This window comes from Branchiostoma floridae, chromosome 11 (genome assembly GCF_000003815.2).
Source record: "Branchiostoma floridae strain S238N-H82 chromosome 11, Bfl_VNyyK, whole genome shotgun sequence".
Taxonomy (NCBI): domain Eukaryota; kingdom Metazoa; phylum Chordata; class Leptocardii; order Amphioxiformes; family Branchiostomatidae; genus Branchiostoma; species Branchiostoma floridae.
Window position 1 is genome coordinate 3162006 of NC_049989.1, and position 21066 is coordinate 3183071.

At 43.0% G+C, this 21066-nt stretch overlaps 5 protein-coding genes across 5 annotated transcripts; 1 reads left to right on the forward strand and 4 right to left on the reverse strand.

Annotated features, from left to right (window-relative positions):
* Positions 1-332: 332 nt before the first annotated feature.
* On the reverse strand, positions 333-3462 carry LOC118426128 (protocadherin Fat 3-like). The gene is made up of 7 exons (XM_035835388.1): positions 3433-3462; positions 3142-3313; positions 2712-2964; positions 2395-2564; positions 895-2262; positions 648-775; positions 333-404 (listed from the first exon to the last, which is right to left on the reverse strand). The coding sequence occupies exons 1-7, from the start codon at positions 3460-3462 to the stop codon at positions 333-335; spliced, it is 2193 nt and encodes a 730-aa protein (XP_035691281.1).
* A 562-nt stretch (positions 3463-4024) lies between these two features.
* On the forward strand, positions 4025-10892 carry LOC118425678. Its single transcript, XM_035834710.1, has 9 exons — positions 4025-5096; positions 5407-5566; positions 5900-6093; positions 6703-6895; positions 7111-7877; positions 8269-8386; positions 8648-8875; positions 9224-9394; positions 9753-10892. Exons 1-9 carry the CDS (start codon positions 4215-4217, stop codon positions 10550-10552), a joined length of 3513 nt encoding a protein of 1170 aa, XP_035690603.1. The 5' UTR covers positions 4025-4214; the 3' UTR covers positions 10553-10892.
* LOC118425716 lies at positions 9468-13642 on the reverse strand. Its single transcript, XM_035834762.1, has 3 exons — positions 12441-13642; positions 10946-12059; positions 9468-9660 (listed from the first exon to the last, which is right to left on the reverse strand). Exons 1-3 carry the CDS (start codon positions 12648-12650, stop codon positions 9611-9613), a joined length of 1374 nt encoding a protein of 457 aa, XP_035690655.1. The 5' UTR covers positions 12651-13642; the 3' UTR covers positions 9468-9610.
* Positions 13643-14414: 772 nt separating this feature from the next.
* Positions 14415-18314, reverse strand: LOC118426129 (BMP-binding endothelial regulator protein-like). Its single transcript, XM_035835389.1, has 12 exons — positions 18170-18314; positions 17753-17993; positions 17356-17494; positions 17020-17166; positions 16734-16861; positions 16308-16456; positions 15914-16057; positions 15522-15717; positions 15231-15373; positions 14888-15082; positions 14531-14697; positions 14415-14429 (listed from the first exon to the last, which is right to left on the reverse strand). The coding sequence occupies exons 1-12, from the start codon at positions 18303-18305 to the stop codon at positions 14415-14417; spliced, it is 1800 nt and encodes a 599-aa protein (XP_035691282.1). The 5' UTR covers positions 18306-18314.
* A 1397-nt stretch (positions 18315-19711) lies between these two features.
* Positions 19712-20583, reverse strand: LOC118426130. Its single transcript, XM_035835390.1, has 3 exons — positions 20370-20583; positions 20037-20211; positions 19712-19750 (listed from the first exon to the last, which is right to left on the reverse strand). Exons 1-3 carry the CDS (start codon positions 20549-20551, stop codon positions 19712-19714), a joined length of 396 nt encoding a protein of 131 aa, XP_035691283.1. The 5' UTR covers positions 20552-20583.
* Between the last annotated feature and the right edge of the window lie 483 nt (positions 20584-21066).

The following is a 21066-nucleotide window of genomic DNA, read 5'->3' on the forward strand; positions in this document are numbered from 1 at the left end:
GTCTTTTCAGTTATACTTTTACACATGCATGATATTACAATTATTAAATCAAGACTTAAGAGTTACACAAATTCGATGTAGGTCATAGCGAGGTCGCAGCGCGATCGCCGTCTAAGGGAATGGGTCGAACTACGAGTTATGTCATGTGCGAACCAAACGACTATGATGTCTCGTAGGTAAAACGTGTAGCAGTTGATATTTTGCTAAAGACCTGCAAATTCAGTGCTGGCAATGCCATTAACAAGGTGGTGCATGTGTGTAATGTAGCACTTATAGTGATAATTCATAAAAGGTAAATCTTAAAGCTTATAAGGGCTGAAGTACAGACTGACTTACGAGAATCCGGTGACTTCAGCAGAGTCGAATGTATCCCCAAGGTTGCTGTTATTGAACAGATTATTCAGCTATGTGGAAAAGAACACAAATTTGAATTAGATTTTCTAGAAATAACTTATAAACACGGATCAGACAAATCACAATAAAGGCATTTTCGCTATGTTGATTGGATTATAAATTTTCGGCCGCTCATTCCCCCCTCTCAAAAAAATCTTCGAGCTGCAAAATTGAGTATATAGTTATATGTTGTAAATTGTCAAAAAATGCCAATGTCGAATAATACCAAAGACCAAATGACCTTATATACTGACCTCCTGCTGGACTTCTGCAGCCAAAATCTTGAACTCATTCGATTCTTGATCCCACAGTTCATCATTCCAACCACGATTCACGATCTTCATGACACCTCTGAAACGGGCTTCCACTACCACAGGAAGGTCTGGGTATGGAAAATGTCATGTTACAAGTTTTGATATGTGCTACAATCATAGTAGTTTTTCTGATATTTTTTTACCTGTTAATTATGTTAATGAAAGTATTCACCAAATACACCCTTACCTTCTGTAGTTGTTGGAGATGTAATGCCTTCATACTCTTTGGTTGTGCTCGCTCTTTCTGATGTAGGAAGAACTGTAGAGCTCTCAGTTTCCTCTGTTGTAATGTCTGGCTGCGTTGTCGACCCGGCGGTAGATTCATCAAAAGGTGTGGTTTGTGGCTCAGATGTCTTAGCTAGCGGCGTTGTTGTCGGGAATACATTATCTGGCACGGTCCCACTGAACTCAGGGGCCATTATTACTACAACGACATTTGTTTCACAGGACATGGAATCTACAGCGTTATCTCTGACTTCAACTGTCATTGAAACAACTGAGAAAGTGTCGTTGAACTGTGGTACTTCAGTCTCAACGTAGATCCGACCAGTTGACGGGTCAATGCTGAAGAGGTTTGCCAGCTCGCCTGCCTTTGTCTTAAAACTGTAGGAAACGTTACCGTTTGGACCATTGTCGTGATCGTCTGCTTCTATGGTTGCGATTGTTGATCCTATTGTAAGATTATGAGAAGCAATCTCATACCTTTGATCGTCTGGACACTGTGGAGCTGTGTTGGTACTTACATTTGTCACAATCATTCGGAAACTTCTTTCGTCTGTTTTTGGTGGTGAACCATGATCTGATGCACTGACCCTCACCAAGTAGGTACCACTTTGCAAAGCGCTGGTAACGGTTACACTACCATTTGTGGCATCTATGGAAACAAAGGGGCTGACACTTGGGATTCCATAAGTGATTTTGGAGTTATCGTGGGACCTGTCAGCATCAGTAGCTTGGACAATAGTTACGTGAAAGCCGATGGGGGAGATGGTTTGAAGGTTATACTCGGTGTCAGGAGGAATGTTGATGACAGGTTTGTTGTCATTTTGGTCCGTTATGTTTATCGTTATCGTTGCTGTTCCCGTAAGTGTCGGTACCCCCTGGTCAAATGCTTCGACGATGATACTGAACGAAGTGTGTTCCAACGATTCAAAGTCAAACTCAACGACCGAAGTTATGACCCCCGAAGTAGGATGCACTGCAAAGTTTTCATCATCCAAACCTGTTTGGACAAGCCTGTACCTGACCTCACCGTTACGTCCACTGTCAGTATCATTTGCACACACCGTTATTATTGTCGTACCGACCGGCTGGTTTTCGGGTATTGTGGCATCGTATCTGTCCTGCTGGAATATAGGTGGGTTCTCATTTGGCAAGTTCTCTTCACTGCAGTCCTCCCCTTGGAACCCAGGGAAACATTCGCATGTGTTTGGGGCAACACAAGTGCCTTGGCTGGAGCAGTCACTCTTGCTGCTGCAGTTTGCAATGCTACAGGAACCACCTGACCAGCCAGGATCACAGCTGCATGTGTCGAAACTCACACAGCGTCCATGGCCTGTATCAAAGGGTTGAAATTACATTTTTATGGACGTCCTATCAATGAAGTTGTTAATTTCATTTTATGATCAATTCGAGTAGGTTCACTATTATCAAGCTTCATGCACTTTGGTAATCAATCAGTACTTACCGGAACAATAGCTCAATGCTTCACAAGAGAAGTTAGCACAGTCATTTCCAGTATACCCACTGTCACATTGACACAAGTTGGGCTCTATGCAGCTGCCGTGGTTGGTGCAGTTATTCTGTTCAGTGCAGTCTGGGTGATCACAACTGGCACCGCTGAACCCTGGGAAGCAGCTGAAACAAAATGGCAACTCGTGATTTTGATAAGTTTTGTACTGCATGGAACATGCAAAAAGTGATATCAAAATAAAACAACAATTGTAATTTCTCCAAAACCAGATGAAAGTCATAGATGTACGATATGACATCAGGAAGACCCACCGACATTCCTTTTGCCCTTCAGAACTGGTGACGCAAGCGCCGTTTTCATTGCATTCTTGCAACTCAGGACAGCTTTGAGCTTGGCTACAGTTCAGACCTTGATACCCACTGATACACTGGCAAACATTCGGACCGATGCAGTCTCCCTGGCGGGAACACTGGTTGACAGCAGGACAGTCAGGTGTGACACAGGAGCTACCCGTCCAGCCCTGCTCACAGTAGCAGACGTCTATGTCCACACAGCGACCGTGCCCTGCATGGCAAAGTCATCGTGTCCATATTGAAAGTAATCAACAAAATTTCTAATTGACATGAACTTCAGAAATGTATGTTATCTAAATGGCCACGTAACAATAAACTTGTTTACACCGATCCTTTGTTTGCCTTCAAAGTTAAAGCAATAAATGATATGAGTCTTAACGTTACTTACCAGAGCAGTGATCCAATGCTGCACACGAAAACTGGTCACACTTGTCACCTGCCCACTGCTCATCACACAAACAGGTGTCGTAGTCCACACAAATTCCGTGGTCTGTGCAGTTAGCAACGTTTCCGCATGTGGGAACCTTGCTGCAGTCTTCACCTGGATGGCATAGATGTTGCTGAATCAGGATTGTGATTTGACAGAGGCCCTTAATATAAATTCAATGCTGGTATAGCAGTAAGCACACATAATGGAAATCCAAATACATTATTTAAGATGTCAGCTTGTTTGACTTACCGATGTAGCCTGGTTTGCAGCTGCAGACATCTGTGGCTATGCATATCCCATGGTTATTACTGGTGCAGTTTCGCACAGCAAAACATGTCGCTACGCGAGCAAATGAAATGGAAATAAATAATTAGAAATCCGAATTGGAATGGCAACCCAATAGCAAGCGTTCCCTTATAAATATATCAACTATACGTCAAAAGTGAACATTAAATGGTCGGTATTGTGTAGAAGGAAATAAAGCATAGATGTTACCCTGAAGTACTTTTTATTGAAACCATTACCCTTTTCGTGAAACGTATTCTAAGCTTTATCCAGAGGACAATCAGATATTACCTTGTTGATCACAGGCTGCTCCCTCCCATCCGGGCTCGCACCTACAGAACCCCAGCTCACACCTGCCGTGATCCTCGGAGCAGTCTGTGCAGTTTCCAAGGTTACAGTCTTCGCCAGACCAGCCCGTTATGCAGTCACAGGTTCCGTTTAGGGACTGTACGATATTTACCGGGGGGGGAGGGCTGGTGCGTTGGGGGGGGAGGGCCATGTTAAAATTTTTGAGTTGGGGGGAGGGCCATGTTACTTTTTTTTTAAAGAATTGTTTATACCATTTTATGTTTGAAAAATATTCAATGCGTCCGGTAAAATGCGTCATGTGTACGTAGTGATCGGGAGGTACGTGCCGCGGAGGACTGCTATATAAAAATGTTCGTAATACACCCCTACATATCTAATGGTATCAGCGAAAATCCCCCATAATCCTATTCGAATAACATACCGGATCGCGGCTCAAAATGGCGGAGAAGAAAAAACACAAAGGTTTTGCTCAAAAACGAAGCAGCGTTCGGGCAGTAAGCAGTGTTCACCCAAGGCTACGAATGTCGCTGCAACCCCTTGATACAGAGGACACAATGGAGAAGCTATCCGGATTGAAGGATCGCACAAAAAGCGTTGCTGTAGGAAGAAAACTGTCGGCCCTTGCAAGAATCCTGGAAGAGTTACAACTCCCAATAGCCAGGCCTGTAACTGCTGACGAGCAGTCTTCTAGGGGTTGGTTGGACTTTGAATACACCCACCAACTTTTTTCTTCGTTCTTTGAGACATCACCAACCAGCGTAGCCTTCCGTGACACTCTGTTGGATGAAGATATCGGCCTTCCCGTACTTCTGTACACGCGACCGACGGGCGAGCAGCTTGTCATTTTGAATGACAATGGCTCGGTGAACATGGCAGGCCTTTTGCGTCACTTGTGCAGACAGGATGACGACAGAGAACTGTTTCAGACCCCTGCAGAAAGCCCTCTGTCTGTAGACCTCGTTAAGCGTGTCATCGAGTCGATGAACGATGAGTACGATCGCTGGGTGGCAAAAATGCTTTTGTGTACGGACAAGTCCAGAGCACGGGTCTACCAACTAGGCATAAAGCCTGATCGAGCCACCAAGCTGTTGAAGTCACTGAAGGAACGGCTGGAAGAATGGGAGAACACCAAAATTGCAGCCTATGACATGACTGATATGAGGCTGCGCGACAGGATCAAAATTTTCGAGGAGAGAATAAAGATGACGGAACACCTGATAGAGCAGGCCACAGGAAGGTGTAGTGCTGAGAGGGTTGGTGACCTTCAAGAACAGAAGGACATGCTAGAGGAGTCTTTGGAAAATGTGAGGAATCTGAAGGTAATTATGTTCCATTGTTAAATATTTTTGTTCTAGTGTTTGTAAAATATGTTCAGACTTACTTTTTTTGTGTCAGGTAAAAGGAAACAAAACCCTTTGTTTTAGGTTCTGTTCTATAGAAATCTTGTTGATGCTATCTATTACATATTATTTTGTACTTGTATATTGAAGTGACATGAAATAACAGTAGATAGTGTTTTGTAGCATGGATTTTTGTTTGAATAATTTGAATATTGTATTGTTTAGATGGTATGTGTACTGTAGCAAGTGTACAATGAATTATTGATATCTGTTGTACAACAATTTCTAGGGATCGAAGACCCCATACTACAAGCAATGTTTCCAACAAGCGGTTCTCCGGAAGGCAAACGAGCTGGCAAAGGAGCAACGGATTAAACATCGAAGTCTTGGTGCCGGACCAGAAACCAAACTGGATGAAGAAGATGAGGAGTGGCTGACTAAGTGTATAGGTACATTGATTCGATAAGTGTACTACATCTTCTCTCCAAGTGAACTGTGAACTGAAGTAAAGTCTGCCTGATTCAGCATGGATTGTTTCTTGTCCTTTCTTGTCCACATCATGCACTTGCCTGTACTATGTATCCAAACATTTTCAACATTCAAATTGCGTGGATCCAGTGGGAGGGGTCCAAGCACCAGCAGTGGCATGTGACCTGTGTCATACTCATAGAGAAGTCACATTGCACTTTATAGGATAAGGCAGTAAAATATGCTATTAAAATTCCATGCAAGGATATGGGTTCACAATGTATTGATACATGAAATTTTACTGTGTATTTCAGAGGACAAAACCACCGTCCATGGCCGTCGACACGAGACCGTCCTCTATACCCACCACAGAGTAAAGAGCCGAGATCTGCTGCGGTTGGCCAACCACAGAAGACTGCAACGTGGAGCTCCGCTGATTCGATCAGTGTCCACTGTTACCTCCAGGGCCAGACCAACAAACGTCCGGTCAATTCAGGCAAAGAGACATGTAAGTACTCTCATCTCCCGAATACTGTTAATTTTTTTCAGGCACAAAATCCACCCATTATGTTCGTTTTTTTTTTTTTGAATTGGGACATCTGTATCTATATAGCCGGTATAACCGCCGTTCGGCATATAAACACACCAGCTTCAATATTTTGAATATATTGAAATTGTATAGGTTTTCCTGCCCATAATTCCCTGTTTTTTGTGCCTTCTTATATCTACAGCTTTTCTGTATGTTAGTTATATGCTTACTGGTATGGTCCTCAGGCATAAATAGATAAAAATTACCTACCTGCTTATAGAAATCATCCTTTCCCTCAGACAGAAGTAGTATGGACACAATTTTCGTGTCAGTGCGGTAATTTCCAGGGGTTACATGTATTCCGGGGGTTATGTTTATTTGGGAGATAAAAAGTACTTGTATTATAAAAGTAGCTCTTTATTTGAAAGCTTCTATCATGAATACAAACATGCCTGATTATAGCAATACATTTATAATGTACTACAGTAACTACACATACTGGCAGCTGCATTCTGGTATCCCTTGTCCAATATGATTTGTTGCCTGCCAACCCTGTACTGTAGTCATTACAATACCTTGCATTTTCAGAAAGGGAAAGGATTGTGGTGCTCAAAGAAACCACCAAAGACAGAAGACAGGGATAATGAGTGTACTCACCACCAGCGCAAGCATGTGGCACTTGCCAAGGAGCACCTTTTCGGAAAAGAGTCGGAGGCATCCAGGAACCATGGTCTCATCATCAGCATGGATGACAAGGCTTACCTTCGCCCTGGGACATCAGGTTAGTGACAGACTATACAAAACCTGCTTGCTAGTTATTTCAAGAATAGCCTTGACGTTTCATTACGATCCTGACTTCCTTTCTTTTCTTTTCAGGCATTGAAAGCCTATGTTACTGCACACTGTTATGATAATTGATTAGGAAGTGATGATATTCGTTTTTTTCTGCCTTGCTTCCATTTAATTCGCATGCCCTGGTTTGATATATTTGTACAGAGGGATTTACCGGTGCCAGGTGCCAGAGTGTGCTACAGCCCACGGAAGAAAGCCGCACAAAGAAGCTTCCCCTACATGACTTTCCCGAGCCATCAGTCTACATCACTCCGTCAGCCTTCCGGGTCATCAGGAAGAAGCCAAATGATGAAGCCGGGAAAGGGAACCTCATCTCATCCAGGGATTTCTCCATGGCCGTGATCCACCCAAAGGCATATGTTGGGACGAATGGAACGACATGGGGGTCAAACCTCATGCGCCTGAGGCGGGAGTGCCCTGATGAGTTCGAGGTGGTGCCAGGAGCAGACAGCACCCCATACAGTAAGGCAGTGAGGAAGTTCTGTGGGTGGGTCAGCGACAGTACGTTTTATTTCGTGGACACCACCATGAAAGGTGATGTAATGAAGGTTACAAAGAAGCCTGACTGCCAGTTCCAGAAGTATGAATGCCTTCGGCTACAAGTTCTCAAGCGCCAGTGTGAACGTGCAATTGAAGAGTGGAGAGAAGAGAAAGCAGGCCTCCCTGGCAGTGAAATTGCAGTTGGAAGTGAAGTGTTGGACACAGTGCAGACCATCGTTGGCAGAGCAGAAGAGTTGGCAGCTGCATTGTCGGTTTCCACGGGAAATCCTTTATGGCAACGTTACTGTGAGTTTGTCGAAACCTGCAGCAACTTCTTGCAGTCCTTGAACCGCCTGCGCCTGCCACCACCTTGCCCCCAGCTACTTGAGTTAACAGATGCAGGACCTGGCGTCGGTGTGTCCAACTTTGAAGTAAGTATCTTTTTTATATGTTTAATTTGATGCATAACTTAAAGATAACAATAATTTTTAGAAGCATCAATTCTTGTATTTAAACGTTCTTCTGCATGAGTTCATACAATGTAGTATTAAGTCTGCTGACTATGAATTGATACTGCTTTTGAATTGAAGAACACTTTTAATCACAGAACAGTAAAAATGTAAACAAGAAAAACCAGATGCTTAATAGTAATTCAAAGTTATTCTGAATGTGTTGATGGCTACCTATTTGCAAATAAGAAATAAGTATCGAGTTGCTTTATTCCTATTATTTCATTCTAAAATATCCAAGATACATCACTGCACATGTTCATTGGGAGCAGACAGGGATGAAGCTAACAGGAGTTTTGTTTTGAATCTTTAGGTACGATTCCGAGCTGCAGAAAGGGCAAGAGTCCATTCCACCGACCTGCTCTGTCGGGTACATCGGGCAAGGGAAGATTCAGGGCAAAACGAGGCAGAAAGGCTCAATGCATCCATGGGTAAGTAAATTGTTATTTAAAATACATTTTTGTATTCTGTAATATCATTTTGACACAGTATCAGAAAACATCAGGATCTCAAAATTGTATCTTTATCACCTGTTTCATAAATACCAACCCTGTCTGTCCAATATCCATATACAATTTGGTCTTTTAGCCCTGACAGCAATCATTCAACTTTGCCAGCAATCATAAACTTGTCAAACTTTAAATGAAATTAATACACTAATGATATATCAAATTTTTCTTTTCTTTTTTTAGGTGATGCCCTTTGTGATGGCGGGACCATCAGGTGGCAGTATTTCTCCCCCCTTCATGGTCTGACTGAAGAAGAAGTCTCTACGATGTCTACATCAGACTTGGAAGCCCACCGACAGAAGATGATGGAGAAGAATGCATGGGCAGTGGCAGAGGAGGTCAAGCTCAGAATTGATCAGTCACCCGCACCTTCCAAAGGAAAGACCCAAGCATTTCTTGTAGAGCAGCCAGGTATTATGACACACATAAAACACTCATGATGAGCCCAAAGTACCCACCCTCATTCAATGTCAGTTCTAATCATAGAAATATTTGACACATCTACTCAGTGCTGTGGCTAGGAACAGACTCACTTTAATCTTGAAATATAAACACAAAGCATACAGCTCTAACAAAAGTTGTCATATGGTTACCCGGTATTTGACTCAAACCTTTTTCTATCAGAAAATGAACCTACTTTATTGTCCTACCTACTACCATACACTTCTTATCAACAATGAAACCCAAATGTATGAAAACAATATATCATATCTATATGTTTGATATAAATCTCTATGTTTGTTATATGTTTCCTCACAGATCAACAGTTCTTCTACAATCGAAACTACTTGTTGCAGTACACCAAGACAGCTAAGAGCCAGAGGACTTCAGTTCCTGGGCACAGCTACTTCAAGAAGATTGAGGAGTTCGTAGAGAGGCACTTTAAGACCGGGGAACTTTACATGGAATATGTAAAAGGAAGCTGTAAAGGTGAGATAATAATGTGTTTATTTGCAGGTTTCTGCCCAAAGGCTAACTGCAAGTACCAAATACTCGAGAGCATGTAAAGGACAAAAGAGATGTAATAATGGTTGACACAAGTTCTAACAAGTAACTAAAATAATTCAAATTTTGGCTATATCTACTATTGGCTATATCTACTGTCTACTCTTGGTCTCTCCCACTTCTGGTCTCTCCCACTTCTGGTCACTCCCACTCCTGGTCACTCTCCCAGACATCCTCCAAGACACTCTCACCTGTGCATGAAAATGAGAGCAAAGTGAATACTCACATCAACAGAAACTTTTACTATTCTTAAATCCTATTTTTTGTCATAATTTCTCGTTAGATCTGTCAGAAGAGCAGGAGCTGTGTGACTTTTGCATAAGCCACAACTTCACTGGACCACCTCCGTCGCCGGTCCCGCGACCATATCCAGACTATGGACAGCTTCCGGACTTCCACTACCTTCCCTATGAGAGAACACCACTTGAAGGGCGTCCTCCGGATGACTATCAACCAAGGGCCCAGCTTAAAGCAGCCATCAATAATAATACAGTGTCTATTGATAATGCTGAGTCTATTCACGAATTTTCTCAGAAATACATTGTTCCAGAAGACAAAGTGAAGGAGTATGTGGAGCATATTAATCTTGTTCAAACAATGAAGTCAAAGAGAGCTGTTTTGGCAGAGAATAAGCGAAAAGCCTGTCAAGAGAAGATGTATGAAGATTATGATTGGGAGGGTTTGTACAGAGAAGGTCTCTTGGCAAATCTCCGTGTAGCTGAACTGGACAAGTACTTGTCACACCACAATCTGTTAGGAAAAGGGAAAGGAAAAGTAAAAGGTAGAAAAGTTGACATGGTTCGTGCTCACATAGGGAAAACTGTGTGCTCCCGCCTTTTGAGTGATGACTCGTCAGATGAAAGTGAGGCTGAAGACGTGTCTTCTTCAGAGTCAGACAGTGACATGTCAGATGTAGAAGATGAAGTTGTGTTACAGGTAGGAGCAAATGCCAGTAGTGACAGTGACTGTGATGCAGATGAGGGACAAGAGATAGGGACAGGCACAGATGAAGTTGTAACTGTATCCCGGTTTGGGAGGAGAAGACAGCAGAAAGTTTTAAACCCAGATTACATTTGGTGTTGAGCAGAAAGTTGTTATTGTAAACACAGATTACATTTTGTACTTTAAGAAGCAGAAAGTTACTGTCATCTTAAATTTTGTTCGTATTCAGATGAGTAAAAACTTGCTGTTAGTCAAGACTTCATTTTGTATTGAGAGAAGTAGACTGTAGGTTTCATTCTGTAATGTAATATGAAAGAAGGGTAGAAGTTGTAAACCCATATTGCATTCTGTTGTGAGAGATGGAACTTGGAAGACAAACAGAAAGTTGTAGTGGTACTTCTCCAGATTACATTTAGTGGTACTGAACGACAATAATCCTGTTTGAATAATAAAGTGTACCCTAGTGTCTTTCCATCTCAAACATGTTACTGTTGTCTATTTTGAAGAATTCACTTTTGCGTGGCTATATCATACCTTTCAGTTCTGCAAGTCTGGCATTGACTTTCTCCTCTGCTCGCTGCTCGAAACATCCATGGTCGGCGAGGAGTTGTAGGATGTCCCCATCAGTGCAGGTCCTCAGCACTTCTTTTTCCATGTCTTTCAGGCTGAGCTGAGGCAGACCAGTCTGCCCAGGGGCAAACATGTGTTTGTAGGTCTCCCCACCCAGCTGGCTCAGTAAGCTGGAACACTTCCAGTTTACTGGGCAGAGGAAATCTGCCTCACAGTCTCCACGGCAGGATGCGTGTCGCTCCTTTACCAGTCTGTCGACTACCTTCCCACAGCTGTCATTAAGACTGTCCTTAATCTTCACCCGTGCACCTATTGTCAGACTATCTTCATGGAGAATATGGAGAACATATGGTGCTTTGTGGAAGTCCAGTTTTTTCACGTCTTCTGTGTTGATATCCTCCTCCATGATAGGATCACCCTTGTTTGGGGCAATCACATCTAGCACTTCCATCACTCCCTTCTCTTTCCTCGCCTGCTTTTTCTTCTTCTTCTTGGTCCGCTGCTGCTTTTTTTTTCTGGACTGTCTTGTCGTCCGCTCAACTTTGTAGATTCTTTTTACTCTCTTTAGAGCGTCCTCCAACTTTTCTAGTGTAGCTTTGACAGTTGCCTTCAGGTTACTGATGCAGTCCAGCTGCTCTGTGTTGAAAGCATGCATGGTGGTGCGTCCTTGCTTGACATGGCGCCCCCCTGACTTGAAAAGTGTTGCGTCGTGGGTCTGCAGCTCCTTTTCTATCTGCAACAGCCTTTCCTGCAGGGCTTTCAGCTTGTCGATGTTGTTCTGTATGGTGGTACTGTCCTTTTCTCCCTTGATACGGAATGATGTGGACAAAAATCTTCCAGCAGCCGCTGAATTGTCACCCCGGATGAAGTCGATCAGCCGGGAAATCTTTGACACTTCTTCCTTCACAGAAAACTCTCTGTCGCGTTCCACCAGGAAGTCCCTGCGAAAGGTGACGGGGTTCTGGCTCACAGGGTAGTACGCCTCATGGAATGCCGGCAGGATGGAGTTGCCGAACTTGGTTTTTCCAGCCTTGGCCAGCTTTACCCAGCCAAAGCTTTCCTTCCTCTTGTCTGAAATCTAGATTGAGATAAATAATATTTTAATTGAATGTCCTCTTACCATTTAATAGGTAGATAGGTATTTTACATCATGACAAATAACTCTGTGCAAGTTTGCATTTCTTTGTGGTGAGTATGTATATCAAAAGCAGGAAGTGAATTGTAAACATTCTCTTTTATAAAAGTCAATGGAAGAATTACGTGACCATTTTGAATAACAATATGATCCCTGAAGGTGCTAAGTAAAGTGGTCAGCATAAATATAGACATATTCCCAGTTTGTACTATTAAATTTGTAGAAAGCGGTACTCATTGGAAAAGCAATGCAATGAACCATACGTTCTCTTTTATTATACTATATTTTAAATTCCGAAACAGAATATGTTTAGATAGTCCGTACCTTGTGGAACGCGCTGCTGGTAGAACTAGTAGAAGCAGCTGACGGCGCATCACTTGTCTCCTGAGGTGCGGTGACTTCTCGGTGTTCCCCAGGGGGACAGCCACAGTACCCACACGAAGTTTTCCCGTCCTCCCTATCATACTCGGTGCAGTCTGCAGGGCATGTTCTTCGCGTGCACGCACCTCTCCACACTCCGCGTTTGTCTCTCATTCTATTACTGTTGATCTCCACTCAAAAAACTGACGATTTGACACTATGAAAACTGATTGCGTATTGAAGAATAGCAGCGGGCAAGCGACACAGAAATCACAACTTCGCGCTAACTGGAGGTCAGGGGTCATGCTTTCAGACATTCAGCGAATCAGAGCCTTCGATCAAGTCACGTGTACTATTGTGGTGCAAAACATATGGGGACGATTAAATTTGAAGTCAGTGAGACGACGCGCGCGAATGTGGACGCATAGTGGATGCAGGGCGGAAAGTTGCAACGGTCAGTGTTCTTTTTGCACACCATTGTCTATTCTCTCCCAGCTGCACGGAAACGAAAATTTTCCTGTCTGATTCTGTTTAGCGAATAGCACACGGTCAGCTACAAATCTAAAAACTCAGGTCACGATTTCAAGTGCTGAGCTTGCCCTGCTTTGTTTTGGGTGAGTTTATCATTTTCGTACCAGCTGCGGCACATGGCGCCGGATGTTTCTGAAAGCTTTGATTGATAAAAAAAAACATTTCTTTGCTTTTTACATTTCAAATGTTTTTATATATGTTTTCAATCTTCTATTTTTTAATAAATAGTAGCTTCCAACGATCTCTTCACTTCCGGTTTTCACCATCTGTTTCACGTCAGACGAGAGTGCAAATCGGCCGTATCGTAATGTGATTGATTTGGTTTTTATAAAAACCTCTAGTAACGTTGAATATGTAACGTTAATTAAACCAATTTCAATGCTTTACCGTAGTTACACTAATAGTAGATCGCTTCAGATCTTAACACGATTTTACAACTTTTAATGTGTTTTTTTTGTTGTTGTTGTTTTCAAATACACATGTGAATGCGACATCCGTCACCCGGTATGCATTTGACATGCATGAGCTATACCAGTTGTACGCCGGGCGTTGTTTTTCTACCCCTTGAATGATGCCTGTCGGGGGGAGGGCCATGTTAAATTTTTTTGAGGTGGGGGGGAGGGTCACGTTAAATTTTTTTTTGATGGGGGGGAGGGCCATGAAAAATTTTTTTGATCGGACTTCCAACGCACCAGCCCTCCCCCCCCGATAAATATCGTACGGTCCCTTACACAGCGACCCCTACCGGAACACTGGTTTGGACAACCTGCAATGGTGACAGTGGCCATGGGGTGCAGGATCAGCTTAGGAATGGTAACCGTTTACAAGAAAACATCAAGTTGATATGTGTTTAGGAACTGCCAGTTAGCCTACTGCTGCAAATACTACAATGGGTATAAGGACAAACAAAATAGTACATGATTCACTTTCAATACCAAAAGTACAGTACAAGAGAGGCAAAGTTCTACCTTTGAAAACCTCCTGTTCGGTAAAGGTTGTGTCGTTGGTGATTGACACGTCAAAGATGCATTCATTCAGCAGAGTGCCGGACAATCCGAGAGCGAAGCACATCTCTTCAGCTTTCTGAAAGATAAACAATAAACAAAACTTGTATGTAGTGTGTTACCCACTGTAATCAATATAGTATATTCTTCTTTACCAATGTAGGCAGGGTATTACCACACACAAACTGTCTTAGTGTAAAGGTACTTAATTAATTTATGACCTATGCTAGTACTAAAAAAACAAACACCAATCAGAGACTTACCTCTGCTTGGTGTTTGCCCCCTGCCAGCGAAAGCTTAAAAACACACTCAGGCAAAAGCCACACCTTCAAGAATGGGGTGTCGAACTATAATGCTCTAAAACCTAAGGTACCTAAGATTGCTGTGCATCATTGGCATCCCACTAAGCGTCAAAATGCTAAAATAAAAACAATTGCAACAATGGAGTCTTGAGTAATTGAGATAACACACAGACCAAGCCAAAAACAATACCCCCGTAGGAGGTGAACCTCCTTTTACGGAACTTACTTCCTTTTCCTCCTGTGTCAGCCCATCTATTCCCACAGAAGGGCGGTGTGCCGGGTCAGAGTAGGCAGGATCCATGATATCATCAGGATGGAAGTTCGAAGAGTTCCAGGACCAGGACCCCATCAGACCAGAGCCGTGGTGGGTGTTACTTATACGCCCTGAAAATTAACAAACGACATTCAGAACTGGTAAGTGATAGCGCACGTTGGACGTATGCTTGTGAACACAATGAACGTATACGTATTGTTGTCAAATAGCATCTCTTCGCATAATGTTCATTAACTAGTTTGCAATTTGAACTTGAAATCTACAGTTTGGCTCCAGGGTATCATTTTCGTCATCACTTACAGGTTTCTGCAAATACAGAAGAGTCGTTGTACACTGCACCGTCCGGACCGGTGAAGTCATTGGCATCATCATCATCCATGAGCCCACACAGCCCCTCCGTGTTGCCCTTGAACGTGGCAGTGGGGCTGAACAGAACGTTAACAAACTGCCGGCCCATCTTCGGTGAGTACCGGACGTCAAATGAAACCGTAGCTCCTGTTATTTTAGAAAAAGAAGAAGTAAACTCGTTGGCCCTACTGTCAATAATGAAAAATCATATCATTGCATTATATTTCTATAACACCTAGTTGTCAATATTAAGCCAGATACAAATGTACTTTTTGAGGTTACATAATAACCTCACCTGATGCGAAGGTAATAGACACGATGATAACAGCCCCTGACTCCGTAGCGTTTGCAGATGGCTGCTGAGCGAGCAGGTGTATCGTCCCGTTGTTCAGAAGATATTTCTCTCCGACAGACAGTTGACGCAGTTCACCGTCGATCCTGAACCACATAAACATGTGTCTTTAAATAGTTGTATTTTGTTATTTTGTCATGTGCGTTGATACAACATCAAAGAGACATATGAACAATCAAATATCATCAGTACAAAGGACTTCTTGCGAGTAAGTAGTTACACTGAAAAGCTTACCTTATATTGGGAACCTCCTTTTCTGTTGCAATCGGTAATGTCATTAGGGTGACGACACTGTGCCCAGCCTTTACTGCCACTCCACCAATCAGAGAAGCCCTCTCATACGCGTACATTCGTGTCTGTACGCCGAAGTCATTGGACACGCTCTTACAGTCCCAGAACTCACCAATACCATGGTAGTCATACGGTATTCCTGACACAACAAAAAACAATCAAGAAACTTTGAAGTTAGGACCTGGCACACTTTTTTTTTAAATAGATATATGTGAGGTGACTCAGTGAATTATCTTATCATACATGATGGAAGGCACTGATTAACATGTACTTTGTAACATACCCAAAGACATTTCTGTATCTATATCAGAAAGATCAATGAGGAAAATTATCACCGTCCAGCGTCTGGAGATGAGGGTCCCCTCCAATGGGACGAGGACGGCGTAACTCACAACAGTCGCCGAACCACTGAGGCCAACAGACGCAGGATGACTGACAGCTGTCTGTTGATGTGGTGCATCGGCCGTTCCCAGAGCAGCCTATAGATGTTATACAGTACCGTTACCCACGGCGACGCGACTATAGGATCCTAGGATACATAACGCGAGGCGCGGCATATGGTTCTTCTCAGTATCTGGATTTACTCTCAGTTAAGTGGTATATCAACAAATACGTTATCATGTAACGGTTGTAACCTCACACATGGTAGAAACCCAGCGTGCTGATTTCCCTTTTGTCACAGCTTTGAACAATGCTTCAGAAATATTGACTGCTAACTAAAAACTGTACCTTGACATGGCCTGCAGTCTGGCTGTCTGCAGTCTGGCCCCATCCTCCCCACCACACATGTAGGCGGGATCCCGCACTCTGTCTTCTGTGGACACTTACAGACGCAGTCTTGCCACTCGGGTTCTTCGTCATTCTCACAGTCAGGACAACTAAAAAAAGGTTGATAGAGATATAGCAGAAATGTAGAGATATAGCGGCCATGACATTGGGAATCGTGAACATCTTAATGAACACCATCCTGGCTTCATCTTTAGTTCGTACGTGTCGTCTTCTGTTTGATAAACTGAAACATGCATTATCATACATCCTGCCACATTTATCTATCAATGGAAATTCTTGTGTTTTGACATGATATACTGAAGGTAACTTCCTGAACATTTATGATCAATCCTATATTACGCTACTCCAGACGAGATGTTACCTCACCTGTCAGAACAGATGCAGCCTTGAGGACCGCGAACCGACTCGTGGCAGTTGTTACATGTGCACCTACACGGACAGGTGCCATCACTCATTATTACATCCCTGCTACCATCAGCGCAGGTGCAGGAACACTGTAACCAAAGGTGAAATATCTGTTACTACTGTCATGTACCAAAAATTATTTTACATGGTGAAATAAAAAAAAAACTTGTTTTCAACAGCCAAATAGAAACAAAATTTAAGCTAACATTGAGCTAATCCACCATATGGTTCGTTATACACAGCTTACGTCACATTTCCCATTGCTGGACAGTCCCGATGTGCTGTTGTCAGGACACAGGCATGGGCAGTGTAGATGTCCCTGACTATTGACCGTTTGGAACTCTCCATCGGGGCACACATTACAGTTGCATCCGTCACCAGGAATGTCTGGATGCTGTTATGAAGGAATGATACAAACTATGAGTAATTTATCTTTTCCCGAAAGTCTAAAAGATCATGGTTACCACCTAGGACTAATATGTTAATTGATATTCGTTTATTTATCAAAATTGACTCATCATTCACATGACATGTACTTATCGGACGAAAATCTTGGTCACTAGTAAGGAAGGTCATTTCATACCATGAAGCTTATGTTCCCGCTTCCACAGTTACAAGGACACATGCAGAAATCCTCTATAGTTGGGTGTGGCTTCCCTGTTGCTCCATCGGGGCATGAACACGTGTCCGTACAGATACTTGACGGCTGTGCTTTACAATCTCTGAAACATAATAGCAATAATAGATATGCATCAAATTTCTCAGAGCTATACGAAATGGCTAAAGTGTAGGATCGCTTCCCCTCCTTCTACTAAACCAAAAATGCATGAATTTAAACCTACAGACCTTAGTCTTAGGCATTGCTAGCATCGTCGCTATGAATTCGTTCAACTAGTGTCACATATCAAACATTGCATTCGAAACTTCAATACACCAATTATAGCCAGGTGGCGTCACCTCAGTAAGATATGATATCTAACCTGTCCGAGTCCATCCACTCCTCACGTCTCCATAGCTGATCCTGATAGTAATCATTGTTTCCTGCTATTACGTTGAATGTCCCTTTCAGATAGTCCAACGATGAGGTGACCCCAACGTGCTGAGGTCTATCTGAATATGGGCACTCGGTTGAACACGATTGGGCTGATACACGCAGGAGAGCTTGTGATTGGATGGATGTGGTGATAGTGTATCCAAAGGCATCCTCTTCACCCGATACATCTGTGAACAGACATAAAAGATTGAAAAAAACATTTTCTTGCCAAGAAGACTGATTCAAATACTCGTACTGCAGAGAGATAGCAGTTATATTATGATTCACAATCATTCACCATACTTTAAGGTGTTAAGGTGACTTTTTAGGTCACTTAAAATACCATACTTAGAAGTCAGTTTACCTAATGGTATTGTCCATTCGTCCTCGCCACTTTCTCCAGTTGTGGGAAACTCGACGAAAAATGTTGGTTTCGCTTTTAGCTCCAATATGATGAGATGGCCACGTTCAGTTGCAGTTCCAGAGAAGGACGATATCATGATATTTGCATTGCCCTGTAGTTGAAAGAGAGCAAGCAACTTTGTAAACTTATCATGAGAGTGTTTGGTAATTATAACAATTTTAGAACAAGAGGCCAGTATGAAAGGGCGTTAAAAATTGTAGTCAGACCTTAAAGATTATTAGCTTTACATAAAAATGTTATAATCTAAAGCTAAGTTGGTATCAACGGGCAACTTTCTGATATTTATATAGGGGATTATACAAGATGTTCGACATAGTGAAATACTCACGGATTCTTCATTCTGGTCAAACGCGAACCATTGACCTCCTTCTTGTGGCTGCCAGCTTCCACCACCGTCAATGTCTGGCTTTTCCACGTTGGAGGACATTTGAATGCTGCCTGGACCCTGATGATATGAATGAATAGAATGAGAGTTACAGCGGACGCAGGTCTGTGATCGTATTGTATACAAAGGAAAGTTATAAACATCTTTCCGAAACACACATGCAATACCAAAGCAACACGACAAGCGCCTGTCATAGTTATACTGTGTCGACTATTACCATGCAATTTCCCTTTGATCTTACCTACCTCGGCGTAGATTTGATACTCTGTCACAATGTCCGCCCATATTTTAGCAGGTATGCACAGTGCTTCGCTAACACACAGAGAGGCGTAGCTAGGAGACAGTTCCGTCCGAAAAGCTCCTCTTCTCCATACGCTAAGAGGATGAAACGTACAAATCACTTTAAATACATATCAAATAATGGGAGTGAGAGAGAGTTGGCGCTTTCCTTTGAATTTCTTAAGCAATTATACTTTTGCTTTAAGCAAGGCGTTCTGCTCATACTGTTTTAGTATGATTTGTGATTCTTACTGTTAACTACCATTAAAACGTATCTAAAATTAAAATAGTTGTCAGTAATTCTCACCTCTCCGAAACGTCCACAGAGCCTTCCAGTCCTACTTTTAGCCGTCCGCCGACGAAAAACGCTTCTGCCTTTTTAAGCGTGGCTGTTCGAAACTCTGACGTCGAAACTGCAAGCGAAAGCTTGATTCCAGCTGAAAGTTCCCCACTTGTAGATAGTTTGATACTATAACTATCTGTGACGTCCTGAAAGATAAAGATTTATATTGTACACCGCTTAATGCTACCAAAAATCAAGACAATAGCATATCCAGCTGCAGGGCAAAAAACACAAAAATTGCACTGCAGTACCCAGATCACACACCAGTGGACGAAACTTAACATTGGCATTGTCTTTCCAACCCCTATCCACATAACAAAAATCATTACAGTCTATTCAGAGTTTCTAGAGTTACAGAAATGTATGTCAATCACAAATACCGGAATTTATAGGGTACTGTAAAAGACATCGTACCGAGAATTCATCTTCGAGGACGATGTACAAAGAATGGCTGGCTTGAGATAAGTTGACATCCTCACGTCGTCGTCTTCTTGGTGGCATTTTCATGGTAGACCTGCTCAGGATAGGCTCCACTTCCACTAACGCGTACTCAGGAGCAGCGGTGATACTCAGAACCTAAACGATTTGCGAACAGCTATTAGCTTTTCAGATTATTATGATGGAAATAATTGATGCTTGGTGTGGCATACCAGCCGACATAGCAATCATCTAACATTGCGCATATGGCCCAGGTTCTTATACCGCGAAGGTCGTGGAGTTGTTGAACATCTCGAATCAGCCGCCCCACACCTCCAACAAGAACCACCAGCACCCATGGTGGCTACATATGACGTACTCACTTTTGCCAGAAACCTGCCACTCCTCCTTCCTACCACCACGTCGCCAGTCTCCAGGTCCACTTCCTGTCCTGCCGCGTCTACGATGAGCAGCCCGTGTGCCCCGTCCGGTCCGCCCGAACACGGCAGGGACTCAGGTAGGGTTGCTCCGTCCGTTGTCTTCAGGTCCTCCCGGAAGCTGAGAAAAATCCATTTGCAAATCACATTTCATAGATGTAGTTTTTTTGTCATAAAGGTGTCAAGGTAAAGCACGCTAGCAAGTGATGACTAAGAATGATTTTTAATTAGACATCCCAACTGAAGATTCACTGTGATGTAAAAGTGATTTTCACTTACGTAAAATTTGTAAAGCAGTCATGCAGCCGGGTCTGTATGAAGACTCCGTAAGGTGTTCTTGTCTGCTGGAAAACCTGCTCCAATATCCCGTTGCTGTGGTTACTGACAATGACGTCACCGACTGATAGGTGGTCGGGGATATCTTTCATCAGCAGGTGGTAGCTGCCTTCTCCTTCATTCATAGCCCGGGCGCCAATGCACTTGTAGACAGGGGCATCTGTGAAGTTTGTTCCATAACGATTATGGCAGATTTAAATCACATATATACACACCATATAGATTTCCAAAAGCAATACATTTGTACCGGTGTGACAGCGTTCTCGCCCCCCCCCCGGGATTTCGCCCCCCCGGGGGGGAAATCCCTAGGGATTTCGCCCCCCCCCCCCCCGGGGCGAAATCACTAGCGATCTCGCCCTCCCCGGCTAGTGATCCCGCCCCCCTACCTCGCCCCCCTTTAGCGATTTCGCCCCCCCCCCCCAAAAAAACGGGTTTACATGACATTTTAGAAGTTGATTGGTATAAATCACAAAATGTAGTTTCAGAATGATATAAGTACACGAGTTTGATACATAACTCCATTCATAGTATCAATATTAACGTAATTACATGGTAATAAGATAGTTGAACTTGTTTCAGACAAGGAGGGTTTGGTCCCTTGTATTCCCATTATTGCATATACCTTAGTCTTGACATAAGA

What these genes read in the sequence shown, in the direction of transcription:
- LOC118426128 (XM_035835388.1), bottom strand. Translation starts at nt 3,462, where the DNA reads ATGTCTGCAGCTGCAAACCAGGCTACATCG. An exon ending in AGCATTGGATCACTGCTCTG is followed by an intron (nt 2,965 to 3,141) that starts GTAAGTAACGTT and finishes TTTGCCATGCAG; the next exon opens with GGCACGGTCGCTGTGTGGAC. An exon ending in AGCATTGAGCTATTGTTCCG is followed by an intron (nt 2,263 to 2,394) that starts GTAAGTACTGAT and finishes CCTTTGATACAG; the next exon opens with GCCATGGACGCTGTGTGAGT.
- LOC118425678 (XM_035834710.1), top strand. Translation starts at nt 4,215, where the DNA reads ATGGCGGAGAAGAAAAAACACAAAGGTTTTGCTCAAAAACGAAGCAGC. An exon ending in AAAATGTGAGGAATCTGAAG is followed by an intron (nt 5,097 to 5,406) that starts GTAATTATGTTC and finishes AACAATTTCTAG; the next exon opens with GGATCGAAGACCCCATACTA. An exon ending in GTGGCTGACTAAGTGTATAG is followed by an intron (nt 5,567 to 5,899) that starts GTACATTGATTC and finishes TGTGTATTTCAG; the next exon opens with AGGACAAAACCACCGTCCAT.
- LOC118425716 (XM_035834762.1), bottom strand. Translation starts at nt 12,650, where the DNA reads ATGAGAGACAAACGCGGAGTGTGGAGAGGTGCGTGCACGCGAAGAACA. An exon ending in CCAGCAGCGCGTTCCACAAG is followed by an intron (nt 12,060 to 12,440) that starts GTACGGACTATC and finishes ATCTCAATCTAG; the next exon opens with ATTTCAGACAAGAGGAAGGA. An exon ending in CAGACTTGCAGAACTGAAAG is followed by an intron (nt 9,661 to 10,945) that starts GTATGATATAGC and finishes TTTCATGCACAG; the next exon opens with GTGAGAGTGTCTTGGAGGAT.
- LOC118426129 (XM_035835389.1), bottom strand. Translation starts at nt 18,305, where the DNA reads ATGATATCGTCCTTCTCTGGAACTGCAACTGAACGTGGCCATCTCATC. An exon ending in GGCTGCATCTGTTCTGACAG is followed by an intron (nt 16,457 to 16,733) that starts GTGAGGTAACAT and finishes ACCTTTTTTTAG; the next exon opens with TTGTCCTGACTGTGAGAATG. An exon ending in GTCTATTACCTTCGCATCAG is followed by an intron (nt 15,083 to 15,230) that starts GTGAGGTTATTA and finishes CTAAAATAACAG; the next exon opens with GAGCTACGGTTTCATTTGAC.
- LOC118426130 (XM_035835390.1), bottom strand. Translation starts at nt 20,551, where the DNA reads ATGAATGAAGGAGAAGGCAGCTACCACCTGCTGATGAAAGATATCCCC. An exon ending in GACTGCTTTACAAATTTTAC is followed by an intron (nt 20,212 to 20,369) that starts GTAAGTGAAAAT and finishes GATTTTTCTCAG; the next exon opens with CTTCCGGGAGGACCTGAAGA. An exon ending in GTGGCAGGTTTCTGGCAAAA is followed by an intron (nt 19,751 to 20,036) that starts GTGAGTACGTCA and finishes TATCCTGAGCAG; the next exon opens with GTCTACCATGAAAATGCCAC.